This window comes from Taudactylus pleione, unplaced genomic scaffold (genome assembly GCF_031769625.1).
Source record: "Taudactylus pleione unplaced genomic scaffold, aTauple2 ptg000041l, whole genome shotgun sequence".
In the NCBI taxonomy this organism is placed as follows: domain Eukaryota; kingdom Metazoa; phylum Chordata; class Amphibia; order Anura; family Myobatrachidae; genus Taudactylus; species Taudactylus pleione.
Window position 1 is genome coordinate 31,773,921 of NW_028284443.1, and position 18,838 is coordinate 31,792,758.

An 18,838-nucleotide genomic window follows, 5' to 3' on the forward strand; every position below is an offset into this window, starting at 1 on the left:
GACCAGATGTCCAAACTTGGTCCTGCCTGCCTTGCATCACCGCCAGCGGGTTGCTTAGGATACCTAACTTTTTTCCTGGCAGACCCAGTTGCGGGAGAAAATGAAGAAGGAGCTGTTGACGTGTCACGTTCCGCTTCAGCTGACAGTGTGTTCACCAGCAGGTCTTTGCACCTCTGCAGGCTTGTGTCGTCCGGAAAGAGAGACACCACATAGGCTTTAAACCTAGGATCGAGCACGGTGGCCAAAATGTAGTGGTCTGATTTCAACAGATTGACCACCCTGGAATCCTGGCAAAGCGAATGAAGGGCTTCATCCACAAGTCCCACATGCCGAGCGGAATCGCTCCGTCTTAGCTCCTCCTTCACTTTCTCCAGCTGCTTCTGCAAAAGCCTGATGAGGGGAATGACCTGACTCAAGCTGGCAGTGTCTGAACTGACTTCACGTGTGGCAAGTTCGAAGGGCTGGAGAACCTTGCACAACACGGAAATCATTCTCCACTGCGCTTGAGTCAGGTGCATACCCCCTCCTTTGCCTATGTCATAGGTGGATGTATAGGCTTGAATGGCCTTTTGCTGCTCCTCCATCCTCTGAAGCATATAGAGGGTTGAGTTCCACCGCGTCACAACCTCTTGCTTCAGGTGATGGCGGGGCAGGTTCAAGAGTGTTTCCTGGCGCTCCAGTCTTCGGCACGCAGTCGCTGAATGGCGAAAGTGGCCAGAAATTTTTCGGGCCACCCAAAGCGTCTCCTGCACGCCCCTGTCGCTTTTCTGAAAATTCTGCACCACCAAGTTTATTGTGTGAGCAAAACATGGGACGTGCTGGAATTTGCCCAGATGTAATGCCCGCACAATATTGGTGGCGTTGTCAGATATCACAAATCCCCAGGAGAGTCTAAGTGGGGTAAGCCACTGGGTGATGATTTCCCTCAGTTTCTCTAAGAGGTTGTCGGCGGTGTGCCTCTTACTGAAACCGGTGATACACAGCGTAGCCTGCCTTGGAACGAGCTGGCGTTTCTGAGATGCTGCGACTGGTGACGCTGCTGCTGTTGCTGCGTAAGGTGATACATCTACCCAGTGGGCTGTCACAGTCATATAGTCCTTAGTCTGCCCTGTTCCACTTGTCCACATGTCCGTGGTTAAGTGGACATTGGGTACAACGGCATTTTTCAGGACACTGAGGACACTTTTTCTGACGTTTCTGTACAGTCTCGGTATCGCCTGCCTAGTGAAGTGGAATCTAGACGGGATTTGGAACCGGGGACACACTACCTCCATCAATTGTCTAAATCCCACTGCACTAATGGCGGATACCGGACGCACGTCTAACACCAACATAGCAGTCAAGGCCTCAGTTATACGTTTTGCTTCAGGATGACTGCTGTCGTACTTCATCCTCCTCGCTAAGGACTGTTGGAGGGTCAATTGTTTAGTAAAAGTAGTGGTGTTCCTACTTCCTCTCTGGGATGATGAACGACTCCCAGCAGCAGCAACAGCAGCAGCAGGAGGCGTAGCAATGCAGGATCCTCCGGAGGAATCCGGGATAGGAGAGTCAGTCATGCCAGTGACATGGCCTGCAGGACTACTTCCGATCCTGACTAAGGAGGAAATTGACGAGGAGGGAGTTGACGGTGTGGTTTGCAGGCGCTTGGATACAACAGGACAACGGGATTTAGGTGTCCCTGGACTGCTTACAGTCTTAGCCAAAGTTTCTGAACTTGACAGTAACTTATTATGAACGCACTGCAGGTGCCGTATAAGGGAGGATGTTCCTAGGTGGTTAACGTCCCTACCCCTACTTATTCCACCTTTACATAAGGTACATATGGCAAGACAGTTGTTGTCCGGATTTGGATAGAAATATTGCCAGACCAAAGATGTGGAATGTTTGGTCTTCTGCCCAGGCATGACCGTGATGGGCTTTTTCATCCCACGGACAACAACTGTCTCCCCCGGAGCCTGATTTAAACAAACCACATCACCATCAGAATCCTCCTCGCCAACTTCCTCCTCAGCGCCAGTTACACCAGTATCCTCATCCTGTTGTACTTCCACAGTGACATCTTCAATTTGCATATCAGCAAGTGGACTGTGGGTGCTCCTTTCAGCACTTGCAGGAGGTGTGCAAATGGTGGAAAGAGCCACCTCTTCCCGTCCAGTGCTGGGAAGGTCAGACATCGCAACCACCACCACACTTGGACTCTCCTTGGGGATTTGTGATATCTTCTTAGAAAGCACAGTTCTTTGCTGTGCTTTTGCCAGCTTAACTCTTGATTTTTTTAGTGGGAGGAGGGCTTCCATCGTCATGTGAAGCTGAACCACTAGTCATGAACATACTAGGGATTGACCTTAGCCGTTCCTTGCCACTCCGTGTCGTAAATGGCATATTGGCAAGTTTACGTTTCTCTTCAGCTGATTTAAATGTTTTTTTTCAAGGTCATTTTCCTGAACTTTGTCATTTGGGATTGTATGTGCCCTCTATTATGACATTGGGCATCGGCCTTGGCAGACGACGTTGATGGCATGTTATCGTCTATGTCATGACTAGTGGCAGCAGCTTCAGCACTAGGAGGAAGTGGTTCTTGATCTTTCTCTATTTTATTTTTATCGGAGAAAGTTTGGTCCTCCATTTATGTTATATCGATTTGATATATACGTGCGGCTAAACACAGAAAATATTTTTTTATTTTTGCTGGAGAGTAGTGCACTTTGTAGGTTACACCAGCCTTTAAGAAATGAGCCAGCCGGCTCTTTACTTAAGGGACACAGGCGCACGCTTGGCGCTGCTCCTTTGTTGATGCACGTGCGGCTACTGCGCACACAATTCACAAACACAGAAAATAATTTTTTTTTTGGTTTGGACTGGAGTGTACTTTGGGGGTTACAGCACTCTTTAACGCTCAAGCCAGCCGGCCCTTTACTTATGACACAGGTGCACGCTTGGCACTACTTTGTTGATGCACGTGCGGCTACTGCGCACACAATTCACAAATACACAAAAAATATTATTTTTTTAGCACTAGGGGGGAGCACCCCTGATGGACAGAGCACCCCCTGGACAACACTACAGCACCCCTTTAGGACTGGGACACTGCTCAGGACTTTGGAGTGGACACAGCCCCTATGGAGAACTGACTGCACAACACAGTCCAGCCAGCCCCTATGGACTTTGAAGTAGTGGACACAGCCCCTATTAACAACAGCAGCACAGCACAACACAGCCAGCCCCTATGGACTTTGAAGTAGTGGACAACAGCAGCACAGCGCAGCACAACACTACTCTGCACTACACTACACTACACTACACAGCCCAGCCAGCCCTAACTCCCACCCTCCCTCTTCACTGTCCACAGCCGAGTGAGAAAATGGCGCCGACGCGGGTACCTTATATAGGTTCCAAAACCCGCGAGACTCGGAAGGCGGGATGATGACGTTTTGCCTCGATTTCAGATCCGAGTCAGGCGGGAAAAGTCGAGCCTGACTCGGATCTGCCTCGGATCGGGGGGGCTCGGGGGGGTTCGGATTTCAGAAATCCGAACCCGCTCACCCCTAGTTAATATGTACTGAAGTCGCAGAACTTGTTACTGTGATTGAGCTCATAGGAACCTACACAGCAGATGTTTGCAAAAGGCTCCTGACCCTGTTGTTAAAACACCCTGGCTGACATGGGCAGCTATCCAGATCTAAGGTCATGCACAAGTCTGAATACATTGGCAAATCAGTGCAAATATTCATTCGTCGTTACGTAGATAAGGAGCTTTCCCAATGTGAAATATCACAGAGAGCTGCATGGAGATGCAATTATGCTTTCTTCTGTTTTCATTGTGAAATGCTCACATCCAGGAAAAAAGTGACAGTATTCACCTATAAATTGACCTAAGCGTTATAGTAGCTTCAGCTCGGTGGATAAGTGTGCAACTGCTCATTTTATTCAGTTCTGGATTTATTTCATTATTTCTTTGTGTTTCTGGAACTAGTTAAACAATTATTAGACTCTAAAAACAAGTGCTGGTACTGCGTACCCCCTGAGTACCACCAGAAAGAGGGACTGAGTCTATCTCTCTATGATCTCAAGTTCCAGGCCAGTTAGGAAAGGGGCAATAGTTAAAAAGTATTGCATGATATTTACAATAGTTAATTTTCTGTTAACTTTAGAATAACATATATATATATATATATATAAAATGTATAACGTTTATAGGGAATTTCTATAACTGGTATCCAAATATTATGCTCCTGAGATTAGAAAAAAGAAACTCTGACAGCTGCCTACTTTACAAAGAATCAAGGCTCATAAAGCCTGATGTCATTGGTGATATTGTTCATTTCTTCATCAACAGCCACCCTGTGCAGTGCACAAATCCCATATCTTGAAAATTGACAGTGTGTGACAGATGGTTTGTCCCAAGTTCGTCACATTCATTGGTCTATAACAAGGTAAATGACACAAATTACCATCTGTAATTACTGTTGCTGACAATAAATTTTCTCTGGTAATCATGGGGTAACAGGTCTGTAGAGTCCTCTGAGCAGTCTAGCACCAGTGTCATGAAAACCATTTCAGTACATTTTGATATAATAAAACATAAACAAACTATTGTAACTTATGTTACACTTCTATTCTTTTCTGTTATTTACATTTTATCCCCTTAGAAGATTGGTGTATGCCAATCTGCCAATCAGGAACCACCAATAGGTGAATCTACAAACACAAGGGATACGTAATACACATGGGAAAAGATAAACCTATGCATTCCCAATTTAGATACTGATTAGTTGTAAAACATTTTTGGCATTTGTAATTAGGGCCGTATTCAATTAGAAGGCGAAAAGCCGAGATCCGCGAAAATGTATCACCGATTGCGACTTTTCGCCTGTCGGCAACTTATCTCCGTATTCAATTCCATCCGCTTTTCGCATACGTAATAGGAATAGGCCTCTGAATAGCAGGAAAAAAAGAAGTGCAACATTTTTGTTTTGGGGTACAAAGGTGGGGAAACCACTCAAAACCCTTAGGACAGCCCCCAAAGGACAACTGTGTCAAAAAAATGGAGTCTGCAGTCAAGATGGCTGCCACCATGAGGTCAGTAAACAATAGGATCCATGCGGCCTTACCATCGCCCTTACATTTCTCTGCATATCTGTACACACACCCTTAAGTTTCATTTTAGGTGCAATGAGCTCTACATCTCACCAATAGGTGTAGTATCTGCATATTGCAAGAATAATTCTTATCCCCTATAAACACACATAATCAAAGCACAACATATATATCTCTCACCATGCTTTCAACCATCTTGAAATTCTCTCTCCTCTCTCTCATCACTGATTGTATTTTAACTAGTATTGTGAAGTTTAAATGCTGTGATTATATAAATACATTTTTGCTTTACTACATCTTGTGTGCAATGTTATTATTCTAATGATCCAAATGATTTAAAAGGTATATAAATTCTGGTTAACACTTTGCGAGTTCATATATATATTTGTTGCAATATGTATAGATATGTATAGATTTGTTGCAATCCATTTTTATAGTAGATTTGCATTTGTGATTTCTTTGAGGTCCTATAGATATTGTGCAGTAAAGTCCAATCCCCTATTAGAAATGTCCTACAGTGAATAAATATTTAGAACAGGAAATGCAGTCTAAGCTGAAGGTTAGATCAGAAATACTAGGACTTGCCTTAATAGCATAGGTCCCCCTATGACTTAAATTGTTTGATTTGGCCTCATAAATTCATTCCTGCCTGATTATCATTCATTTCTCATTAGAAAACATATACATTTATGTAAGGATTGATGTCTCTAAAGGTGCCTACACACTTGGCGATGTGCTCACGATCCGACATTGTGTCCGATTTCCCCTTGAACTCTCCCCAGCAGCTCCCCGGCAGTCGTGGGCATGATTTGATGTTAAAAACTGTCCAATATGACAAACGATCTATCGTGCCTCCTAACTATTCCGGTGCATCGTGTATGAGATTGTCAGATCTGCCCTACAGCACGGCAGATCTGAAAATGCGATGTACGACCTGCGGGGACGAACATCGGCATTGTGATCATGAGTGGACACTCACGATTTGGGCATATTTTACACGATTTGTCGTCACGATGCGTCGGAATTGGGCAAATCGTGTAAAATATTGCTAAGTGTGTAGGCACCTTTAGTATGCTAGATTTCTATGACAAAGGTGTGGCATACTTTGTGTGGAGATTGCAGTGCAAGGGATTCACTTTAAAAATTCACTGCATCACAGATAATAATACAGCCGCCTAACTTTTATATTATCTTAATACTAAAATCAAAATTTAAATGAGAAGTATATAATATAAACAGCATTTATAAAATGTACAAGTGACAGTTCTTTTCTGAACTGCTACTTGCAGATATACAGCCCAGATTAGAGTTGGACGCTAGGACAACAGTGGACCACAAAAATCTGCACACCACAAATGGCATTTGTTGTCTTCGAAGACTGTCCGCAAACGAGATACACCCCTTCTAATTAGTGTGCCAGACCTCACTAATGCTCTTGATGAAGCAATGGATTCAAATCCCTTCAGTCATGTTTCAAAATCTATCCTAGCAACAAAAAGGGGACACCATATTAATGTCTATGGTTTTGGAAAGAGATGTTTAACAAGTACTTGTGTTATTTGAAAGTTTGTAGACAGGGGGAGGAAGAATAAAGACACATACACTATACAAAAGTGTAATTATCACATCACAGTCCTACTTCCTCCCACCTTAGTAACACCCTTTCACAATATAAAACTTCCAATGGTATGCAGTCATCATGTTGACATTCACAATGTCGATATGTCAACATGGTCTGAATGTCAACATGTTCAGAATACTGACAATGCTGGCATTGTAAATGTTGACACATGATTTTAGGGTTATGGTTAGATCATGGTTAGGCTGCAATTATGGTTAGGGTTACATTAGAGTTTTCTGACAGTCTAACTGTTGACATTGTGACTGTTGACATGTTAAATGGTGACATTCTGATTGTCACCCAATTTCTGTTCAGTACATATGATACATTTGAATGTTTGAAGATGTAATACTGATATTGCTGGCAGTATATCTAGATATCAGCTAAATGGGCGCAGAAAGTGTATCTCATGATAAGTATGTCTACTTTTCAGTTGTGAAAATGGTTGCACGCCCTCCAACAAGGCAAGGAAGGCGCCTACATATTCACCCCTTTTTATAATTCTAAAAAGGTTGACAAAAAGCAAACAGGGAAAATAGCATGATAAACTGGGGAGACCTTCCTCGACCCCAAAAAAGTGACAACTTCATTAGCAGAATGATATAGTACATGACTATTAGTGGACATAAGGAAATGTGCATTTAAAAAAAAAAAAAAAGGAAAATGCCCCCCAAAAAAAGTAGAAAAAAAAATGTTTTTGGGGTAATTTGAGATGACTTTAAAAATGTAAAAAATTATTTTTTGCTGAAAATTAATATTTTCATTAAAGTTGGGGTGCATAATTTAGCTAGAAAGCTTATTTTGGGGTACTTTAAGGTCATTTATTTTTTAACCCCAAAAATGACATGTAATTATTGGCCCGATTAAGCTAACTGAAAACCTCCAAATACCTAATTTTTCATTACAAGGGTGTCCAAGGGGTTCTGAAGCAAGTCCTGACGTTTTTACCTTAAAATAGTCCCTATCTTTTCACCTGCTCAGGGGGGTGCAAACAAAAACAGGCATTTTTAATATGAAAAAGAAGAGTGAGTTTGGAATTGAATTGCAAATGTAATTTGCAATGTGAATTTGCCCTGAATTCGCCTCACGGCACCAAACTAGCACCTAAATGAATTCGCCCCATAGGTAGGAGAAGATTAGAGATGGCTTTATAGGTGAGAGTTTATTTGATTCAGTAGGGGAAGGGGAGCCACTGTAGGGCCTGGCAGATGCTAGAAAGAGATGGTTTCTTGCGGATAAGAGAGTTGAGTGCAAGTTAGAAGATGAAAGGAAAAATGCCACTTTAGAGGGGCAGGCTCAAGAGGTGAGCTAGGTGCAGACCAACCATCTGGAGGAAGGAGAGGAGGAGTTGGGTTCAAAGAGATAGGCTGAGGGGAAAGAGAAAGGGAGAAGTCCTTTGTAACCGATTACCATAGTGTACTTTATCTGTACCTCAGGTGTGTTCTGATTATTGATACAGGACATTCTGATACAGTAGATTATTATAGTGTATCGTATATTGATGCAAACCAGGGCTTTTAATAGTTTGGGATTTTTTATCTACCTATATGTCCTCTTTTCTCATTCAAAATAGACTTTGAGCTATTTCATATTTGTATTTGTAGTGGCTCAATATTTTATTACTGGTTGAAACTTTAGTGTTTAGTAATATGAGAGTTATGTCAGTTAGGCCACCCACACAAGTAGTAATATGATCTGTATCTTTTACGTTGATTTATCTGTACTTCCCTTTCATTTTCCTCTTTTGACTTCTAGGATTGCTTACTGTGCAGAAATAAAAATCCGTCCACTAATGTACAGCATCATACTGGCTACAGTCGCTACCAAGGCATCGATTAGTTACATGTCTGACTTTATTTTACCTTAAACTACAAAGTATTTCCTAAATATTGTATGCTACTGTGTATCTGACATTACAAAGTGTGTGATATGTGTATGTATTATGACCAGACAGCACCTCATTTCTCTTTGGCAACATGCACTCAAACCGAATATTTGTTGTACTGTAGACACAAATTGAGATGATGTGAAAATAAACCCACTCACATGAACAAATTTGTAATATACAGTCAGGTCCATAAATATTGGGACATTGACAGAATTTTCATATTTTGGCCACTATTCACCACCACAATTGCTTTGCAATGAAACAAACAAGATGTGCTTTAACTGCAGACTTTCAGATTTAATTTGAGGGTAATTACATCCAAATCAGGTGAATGGTGTAGGAATTACAACGGTTTCTATATGTGCCTCCCACTTTTTAAGGGGCCAAAAGTAATGGGACAAACTAAACAATCCTAAATCTAACTTTCACTTTTTAATACTTTGTTGCAAATCCTTTGCAGGCAATTACAGCCTGAAGTCTGGAACGCATAGACATCACCAGACGCTGGGTTTCATCCCTGGTGATGCTCTGCCAGGCCTCTACTGCAAATGTCTTCAGTTCCTGCTTGTTCTTGGGGCATTTTCCCTTCAGTTTTGTCTTCATCAAGTGAAATGCATGCTCAATCGGATTCAGGTCAGGGGATTGACTTGGCCATTGCATAACATTCCACTTTTTAGCCTTAAAACACTCTTTGGTTGCTTTTGCAGTATGCTTCGGGTCATTGTCCATCTGCACTGTGAAGCGCCGTTCAATGAGTTCTGAAGCATTTGACTGAATATGAGCATATAATATTGCCCGAAACACTTCAGAATTCATTCTGCTGCTTTTGTCAGCAGTCACATCATCAATAAATACAAGGGAACCAGTTCCATTGGCAGCCATACATGCCCACGCCATGACACTACCACCACCATGCTTCACTGATGAGGTGGTATGTTTTGGATCATGAGCAGTTCCTTTCCTTCTCTTCTCTTCCCATCACTCTGGTACAAGTTGATCTTTGTCTCCTCTGTCCATAGGATGTTGTTCCAGAACTGTAATGGCTTTTTTAGATGTTGTTTGGCAAACTCTAATCTGGTCTTCCTATTTTTGTGGCTCACCAATGGTTTGCATCTTGTGGTGAACCCTCTATATTCACTCTTGTGAAGTCTTCTCTTGACTGTTGACTTTGACACATATACATCTACCTCCTGGAGAGTGTTCTTGATTTGGCCAACTGATGTGAAGGGGTTTTTCTTCACCAGGCAAATAATTATTTTGTCATCCACCACAGTTGTTTTCCGTGGTCTTTTGGTGTTGCTCAGCTCTCCGGTGCTTTCTTTCTTTTTAAGAATGTTCCAAACAGTTGATTTGGCCACACCTAATGTTTTTGCTATCTCTCTGATGGGTTTGTTTTGATTTTTTCAGCCTAATGATGGCTTGCTTCACTGATAGTGACAGCTCTTTGGATCTCATATTGAGAGTCGACAGCAACTGATTCCAAATGCAAATGTCACACCTAGAATCAACTCCAGACCTTTTACCTGCTTAATTGATAATGAAATAACGAGGGAATAGCCCACACCTGTCCATGAAATAGCTTTTGAGTTGATAGTCCCATTACTTTTGGCCCCTTAAAAAGTGGGAGGCACATATTGAAACTGTTGTAATTTCTACACCGTTCACCCGATTTGGATGTAATTACCCTCAAATTAAATCTGAAAGTCTGCAGTTAAAGCACATCTTGTTTGTTTCATTTCAAAACCATTGTGGTGGTGAATAGAGGCCAAAATCTGAAAATTCTGTCAATGTCCCAATATTTATGGACCTGACTGTATACAGGGCATTTGAGATACAGTAATGAATAATGTGATCAAGAGAATAGATTAGATATATCGATATGAGATAGATATATATGAGAGACAGATAGATAGATAGACAGACAGACAGACAGACAAATTTTACATAAAAGAAATCAAGCATAGGTGAGTGGACCAAGTATATTTTGTGGTCTGTCTGGAAATACATTATATAACCAGCTTGCAAGTTTTCACATTGATTTTAGACTTCTAGTGTTATTGATATTACAATTTGAATTACAGAGTTCATTCTCTTTTGTATGTACCATGCATACATATAAATAGATATCTCATAAAAGAGAAATAACTTTCACATTTGCTGCCAACAAAACCAGCCATGTGTTACAATTTCTGTGGAATCATAACAACACAAAAGCACCAAGTGCCTTTAGTGATCAAAGGATTAATCGTACAAGTGATCTGTTAGTATATTGTTAATTGCCTTTCTGTAATTAGTAAAGCTGACTAGATCAAATACATAAAGTAACTTTAGATCTCTGTACATAAGATCCGAGACTGTGGTGGCTGTCCAGATGTGAGATTAAACAGACCGAGTGACGTTTGTGGGTGCATTGCCTTGAAAACGGTGAACATGCCGCACTGAAATGTTGGAAGTTGCACATAAATCATGATGCACCGAAACGTTGGAAATTGCACTAGAATCTTGATGTACTTTTTATACATTATTTATAGTACTTGAAAGCAGAAACCTGGAGTGCTGTCCCTTAGTTCTTTAAATTTGGCACTCCTGCTGTGTTAAGCTCTGTACCTGGGTGCCACAGTCAATATAATATGCAAGTCTTTAGGTAGTACTACAAAAGTACAAACCAAACTTGGCACTCCAGGATTTTCATAAGAAAAACGTTATCTTAGTAAATATGCATCAACGTTTCTGGGCTTTGCAGAGCCCTGTCCTCAGGATGAATTGACATGTATTCATCCTGAGGACAGGGCTCTGCGCAGCCCAGAAACGTTGATGCATATTTACTAAGATAAAGTTTTCCTTATAAAAATCCTGAAGTGCCAAGTTTTGTTTGTACGTTAGTAGTACTACCTAAAGACGTGTGTGTGTGTATATATATACACATATATATATATGTACAGTATATATACACATACACAGTCAGAAGTCCACTACACTCGCCACTACCAGTTTTGGGGTGCAAACTTGCACTCGCCATTCCCAGGACTGGGGTGCAAGTGGCTTGTGACCACATTGCTTAAATAAATAAAAAACAGAAACCTCAGCACTCACCATTGTTAAATCACTCACCATAATACAAAAATAATGGGGTTTTGGTTCATGGATTGATCAATGCATTTAAGCCTGCAGCCCACATCACGGGACCCCATTTCTCTGCAGGTCGTACACTATCTGTCATACTTCTATATATACCTAATGCTTTGAAGCACAAATACATCAAAAGCATGTAATGATGATCTATAAAAGAACAAAATAGATAGCTCTCAAGGGACTTATTCAGTATTGTGTAAATGCAGGGATCTGCAGTGACATTGTGGAAAAACCAACTCCTTTCTCAAAATGTATATATAATATGTAAAGGAAGGATAGGCAGCACTCCGGATTTATGAATAAGGGGCTCACAACACAAAAATATTAGTTCAATGGTTATAGCTAATAGTTGTCACTCAGGTACTATTTCATGCATGTTATTTCTGGATATGAGTGATGTAATTGACTGCTTATAATGTGGTTAATTCTTGCTAAAGCCATGTGACCCTTATTTCCTCTGCTATTTGGTAAATTCATTTCAACATATAAATTATATCTATACAACAATAAAGTGCATATTATATATATATATATATATATATATATACACACATACATACACACTGTATACAGTGTATGCACAGCAAAAATATAGGTAAAGCGGCTTTATAATACTTTTACATATACACACACAACGTTAGAAGATCAGATGCTTTTAATGTATTTCTTCATTTGAGGGAATTGTACAGTGGTAACAAATTTAATTTATAATATGATTAATCATCAATGTATAATGTAACATTTTAAAATGATTTTTAGCATGTCATTAAGAAAATAACATAGACTGACAAGTAGTTTTAAACTGTGAAATTAGATCTGTCCTTACCTGTGCAGGAATAGTCATCAATTTTAATGTAGCCTGTTTGGCAAATGCACATGAAAGATCCTGGTGTATTTACACACAGTGTGTTCTCCCGGCAGTAATGTCGACCTTCGGCGCACTCATCAATATCTGGTCATTTGATAGACAGAAAAACAGCAGTAAGCTTACTGTACACCTGGTACTCTGATCCTCTCTGCATGTAACTTCTTATTAAAGCTAAGTCATAAAGATATTAACAAACTTAGGGGTCTATTTACTAAGCAGTGTTAGGAGACAATTGGAAGTTGATTGGCTGGCACCTTATCACTATTCACTCTGTCTCCTAGCACTGCTTAGTAAATAGACCCCTTAAATAGATAAATACTAATTTAGTGAAATATGCAACAATCCAAATATATAATATAAAATATAAGACAAAATGAGGACAAAAGTTACAAGCTAGTTGTTCAGTTCCATGAGATGTAGGAAAAGGCATGTGTAAGCAATGCACAATGCAATAAACATTGTACATACTGTACACATGAAAATGTCTTTATGTCTATTAACAGACAACAGAGGGAAACTTTCAGCACCTAAAACAACTAATAACAAAAAAATAGCTTGCAAATTCGCATGCAAGTTAAACTAACTTAAGAGGTTTGTTATGATAATGGAACTTTTACATGTACAGTATAAGACAATATTTGCAAACACTAAAAATATATTTGTATGCTATTAGCCTCTATTTTATATTAAAGTGACCCCTCTTTTTTTCTTCCAAAATAGAAAACTCACCAATCAATTAAATTAAGAAAGGGTCAAAAATGTTAATTATACCACATTCAGACAGAAACCCCAGCTTCACCCTGGCTTGAACTTGGGACACTGAACTCGGGTTGATGTCGGGGTTTCAGTACTTGCCCCCTTTCACACCATCGGATGGACCAGGGTTGTCGCTGTTCACAGCGGACCCGGGTCTCTCAGTGGGCTCTTGGAGATGATGTCATCTCCAAGTGCCCCCTGCGCCCTCCAATCAGCTGCTTTAGGCATGATCCGGGGTCATGCCTTTGAAATAGGAGGCTACCTGGGTCGAATAACTCTGGTTGCGACAAGGGTCGAAGTCCCGGGAATTTCATCCCGGGTTGACCCTTTCACACAGAAAAAAGACCTGGCTTGCCCCAACGAATTACCGGGTCTTTTTCTCTGTCTGAAGGGGGTAGAACTGTGCATATAAATGTTACTTTATAAAGACACACATCTTTTCTTCCATTTAAATTAAGTATTGAAAAATAATATGTGCAAAGTGTAGTGAGAGAGAATGTGAACTAAAGTCTGCTTCATATGTCGATGAAAGCAGCAAAATGCTTATTTATCAAACATATTGCATTTAGTCAAGATACAGTTATGAAATGTGTAATTTCTAAAGTACCTTGTTGTACTGTATCTACTTTTACATTATTGTGGTGGAGAATATATACAGTGATGACGTACGCACCACAGGAATAACATTATATGATACTATTTGTAGTAGTCACCATTTCCTTCAGCATCACTGCTTCATATCTTTTTTAAGGACCTATTTACCATAATTTGCAGTTGTGGTGTGATATGTTGTGATGAAATGCTATAGTGTGATATGTTTGCCTAAATTCGCATTGCAGATATCACCAGAATTTATTAAAATTTGCACGCAGGGACAGAGCTTTCAAGAAAGCTCTGTCCCTGCAAATTCCCTCCCAGCACTCCGGGTATAGTTTTGCAAAAAATACAGTGAAACTGTGCCTGCACATGCGCCGCCAGCAACCTCTCTATTAACACTAACCTCGGTGATCTGTTGAGCTCCTCTGTGACTCTGGTCATCTGATCTCTGGGCTCCTGATCTGTGACCAAAGTCATCTGCTCTGTGCAGTAAATTAAATGCCAGCAGGTACTTTCACTGCGTCTTAGTTCACAGGACAGATCAGATGACCGTAGTTATAGAGGAGCTCACCTATTACCGGTCCATGGGTGCAGGAAAGTGTAATTGTTTTATTTTCTAGTGTAAATATTTTTTTTTTCTTTGTGATCAGCCTGTGGTCTATCAGACACACAGGCTGATCACAGAAGCCTACTCTAGAGGCTCTGCTCTCCCTGTCAGCAGGCAGGAAAGACTGAGCTGGTGTAGGTGAAATGGGAGAAGCCTGCATAATGCCATCTGCAGACAGTGTTGCAAGGCTCCCTCCCGTGATTTTTTTTACAATTTCTTTTAGTAAATTGCATTTTCAATTACACGTAAGGGAAATGCAATCCGCTTACTAAAAGAATGCAAATTTAACGTCTTGGGCTTCTACAATAGCCCTCTGATACATTTAAGTGATACTAAAATAATGTCAAATGGCATGAAAACACCCATTTTCACATTATTTTAATAAAAGAAAGATTAATAAATAGGCGCCTTGTAGTCTTTCCTAAGTAAGGGATAAAATTATTTCCTTGCTGTCAAGGCTTGAATGTGTTCATACCCCTAAAGACACTCTAGAACATAGCTATTAGTATGCATACAAGGCAGCTAGATGTCTATACTTATTTCCTCGTCATCTAAACATCAAGTAATGGTATGCAGACTTACAATTACAATTAAACTTGCTGCTTATGTTTGACCTGCAAGGTTTTAAAACGTATTTCACGACACCTTAATCCATGCATGTTGGTTTTTAACTAGTTTTACAATGATAATTCTGATTATTAATAATAGATGATATAATTTTCAAATTCTTTTCTGGTGAGCTGGATGTAGCATATAAAGCTTTACTTGGGGTAAAGTAAATAAACATGTGCAAAGTATGAAGCGGAGCATGGGACCTGCTTCCTGGTAACAGACCTCCAGTTATTTGTTAGTAATCATCAATTGGGCTAGACCGACTGTACTAAGTGTGATTCTGATGGAACCTTATGGCTAATAATTCTGCCCCTAGTTGTTTGAGCCATTATAATTAAGAGCAGTTTGGACACTGACAAAATGGGTTGGGTACGGGATGCCGGGAATCCAGATGCCAGCATCCCAGTAGAGTTAGGATACCGACACCTTTTGGCAAGTATCCTAACCCTACCCATAACCCACCCTAAATCTATACCTCCTTCCCTAATGCCTAACCATAACCCTCCCTCTAGTGCCTAACCCTAACCCTCCGCCTAACCCCACTATTTACAGTCGGGATGCCGGCATCGCAACAGCTGGTATTTCAACTGCATCCCATCAAAATACATTCATGTAGCAAACTGACAAGTGTCTGTGAAATCAACACTCAGGGTAATGGTACCAGTTACAGATCAGTGCAGAATCTTTGAAAAGTAGATGGGAGTCAGTGGTGGCTGGCATGTTTTTCTCAGTCATCATAATAGACACCCGATTAAAATGTTTGGAAGTTATACTCACTCTTTAGTCCCTTGCCTATATATTTTCAAAGGGCTCAATGACTAATGCATTCTTAATAAACTCTCAGCAATTGATCAGGTTGATTATAAACCCCAGATTTGACATTTTTAGACTAAATGCTTTTAGTTAGGCCTATTTTCTTGCAATTTAGGGTAGTATTCAATCTGGCTGCGAAAAGTCGAAATCGGCGATAAATTATCGCCAATGACGTCATTTTCGCATGTATCAATTATCCCCGTATTCAATTACAAAGACTTTTTGCCGATGCGAAAAGTCTTTGTAAAAAAACGGGGATAACTTTTCACCATGTTTTACATGGCGAAAAAAAGTGCAGAATTGGGGTTTAGGGGTGCAGGCTTAAAAAAAATAGCCAGCACCCCTGGGAATGTCCCCTAAAAAAGATCTGTGTCAAAAAAAGTAAAGAAAAAAAAAATTGGGACACCCCAAAAAGTTTCATTTTTGGGTGAAAAAAAAAAATGGGGGACAAACTTCTAAAGTCACAAAATTAATTCCAGAGGGGTTCCCAAGTATGCGGCAGGTGTTTTACAGAATGTGGGTAATAGCGGCAGGTGCATTTTTGAAGAATTTTTAAAAATAACTTTAGGGGCTTAAAATTATGCTTACGCCCATTTTCATGTACCCCAAATTTGATAGATTTTTATTTTTTTTTAAAAACTATTTCCAAGTGCTATTCTTCACCACTTCTTCGATGCTGCATTTATGCACCTGCCGCAGCTATTACAAACCCCGACTTCCTAAAGCAGGCAAAAAATGGGGGTACCCATAGTGATCCTCCATGTCTAGACATCTTTAGGGGGGTCCCAGGAACAATTCCTGAAAACTCCCGTTGTTTGGCGATACTTACCTTCCCGCGGGCTCCCGTTTTCGCTGATTCCTAATTGAATACGGGGATAAAGCGGGCACGCGTCCGATACTTTATCCCCGGAAAACCTCCAATGTGGAGCGAAAAGTCCAGCACAGACTTTTCGCTCCAAATTGAATACCCCCCTTAATGTTATAGTAATTTCGTAAAAGAAGAGAGTATTCACTGAAGATTTTTTTTTAACAGAATGTCTATTATTTCTCCAACTATAAGTCACAGGACATATTTAGTACCTACATCTTTTATTATAATGAAAACCAGACTGTATTTTATAAGTACAACAATTGTTATTACCGTATATACTTGAGTATAAGCAGAGTTTTTCAGCACAATTTTTGTACTGAAAAAGCACCCCCTCGGCTTATACTCGAGTCATGCCCGCATGGTACGCAGATGAGTAGCGTACCATGCGGGCCGCGGTGCAGACTGTGTCGCAGCTGTGTGTTTGTTGTAATCAGCAGCAGATGAGAGTCTGTCAGACTCTCATCGGCTGCTGCTGCTCCCACAGCGGGAGCCATCTTCCGGCTCCCACAGTGGGTAATGGGAGAGACGTTGTCATGACGACGTCTCTCCCATAATGCAAAGCAGCCGGAGGAGCCACTAGCAGCGTCGGGACCAGGAGTGGGGGTTTCAGGTAAGTGTTTTTTTTTTATTTTTATTAAATTTCTCTCTACTGGGGGGGCTACTATTGGGGGCAGTACCAGGGGGGATTACTACTGGGGGCACTACCAGGGGGGGATTAATACTGGGGGCACTACCAGGGGGGATATTGTTACTGGGGGCAATACCGGGGGGGGGGTATTACTACTGGGGGCACTACCAGGGGTGGGATTACTACTGGGGGCACTACCAGAGGGGGAATATTACTACTGGGGGCAGTACCAGGGGGGGATTACTTCTGGGGCAGTACCAGGGGGGGATTAATACTGGGGGCAGTACCAGGGGGGGATATTGCTACTGGGGGCACTACCAGGGGGGTATTACTACTGGGGGCACTACTGGGGGGGATGTTACTACTGGGGGTACTACCAGAGGGGGAATATTACTACTGGGGGCAGTACCAGGGGAGGGATTACTACTGGGGCAGTACCAGGGGAGGGATTACTACTGGGGGCACTACCAGGGGGTATTATTAATGGGGGCACTACCAGGGGGGATATTACTACTGGGGACAGTACCAGGGGAGGGATATTACTACTGGGGACAGTACCAGGGGAGGGATATTACTACTGGGGGCAGTACCAGGGGGGGGGGGAATTACTACTGGGGGCAGTACCAGGGGGGGGATTACTACCAGTAGCTGTTGCATTTCCCACCCTAGGCTTATACTCGAGTCAATAAGTTTTCCCAGTTTTTTGTGGTAAAATTAGGTACCTCGGCTTATATTCGGGTTGACTTATACTCGAGTATATACGGTAATTATATTACAGCACCCACCTCATGAAAAAAGTAAGTGTATTTTGTAACATAAAATCACTATGGCAGTCTATAAGAGTGCTGTATTTAAAATTTGCCTTTGTTTTTTATTCCTTTGGGCTTGCTTATAATGATTTATGATTTTGGACTATCATGGAGCAAACTGTCACAAGGCACATGATGTAGTGAGCAGAGAGGCTTGGAACATATCTCTGAACTCTGATTGCACTGTGACAGGCTTCTTTTCACTCCCGTCCTTAAAAAATAGCCTGACAGACAAGTGTTAAACCAATGTTTTCCGATCAGATACCTCACAACTTCCATAGATAAAAGTGACAGTACAGATATTCTGCTTACCTTTTCTATAAGGCTATATATATATATATATATATAATATATATATATATATATATATATATAATATAATGTATAGGATGCACGGGAGGACTGGCACCAAGAAACAAAACTGCGGCACTCCAGGGTAATTGCTGTAAAAAGGTATATATTTGGCAATAATCTTGCCGACGTTTCAGAGCTGCGCTCTTTTATCAAGGCAGCCAAATATACAATGCTGATATCAAAAA

The 18,838-nt window shown here is 41.0% G+C and overlaps 1 protein-coding gene across 1 annotated transcript in view; it reads right to left on the bottom strand.

Annotated features, from left to right (window-relative positions):
* The window catches only part of NELL2 (neural EGFL like 2), a 357,636-nt gene that overhangs the window by 78,181 nt on the left and 260,617 nt on the right, over window positions 1–18,838 (bottom strand). Inside the window, exon 14 of the mRNA XM_088458020.1 lies at window positions 12,565–12,690. Within this exon, the coding sequence (XP_088314146.1) occupies window positions 12,565–12,690 (126 nt within the window). The remainder of the gene's footprint in view (window positions 1–12,564; window positions 12,691–18,838) is intronic.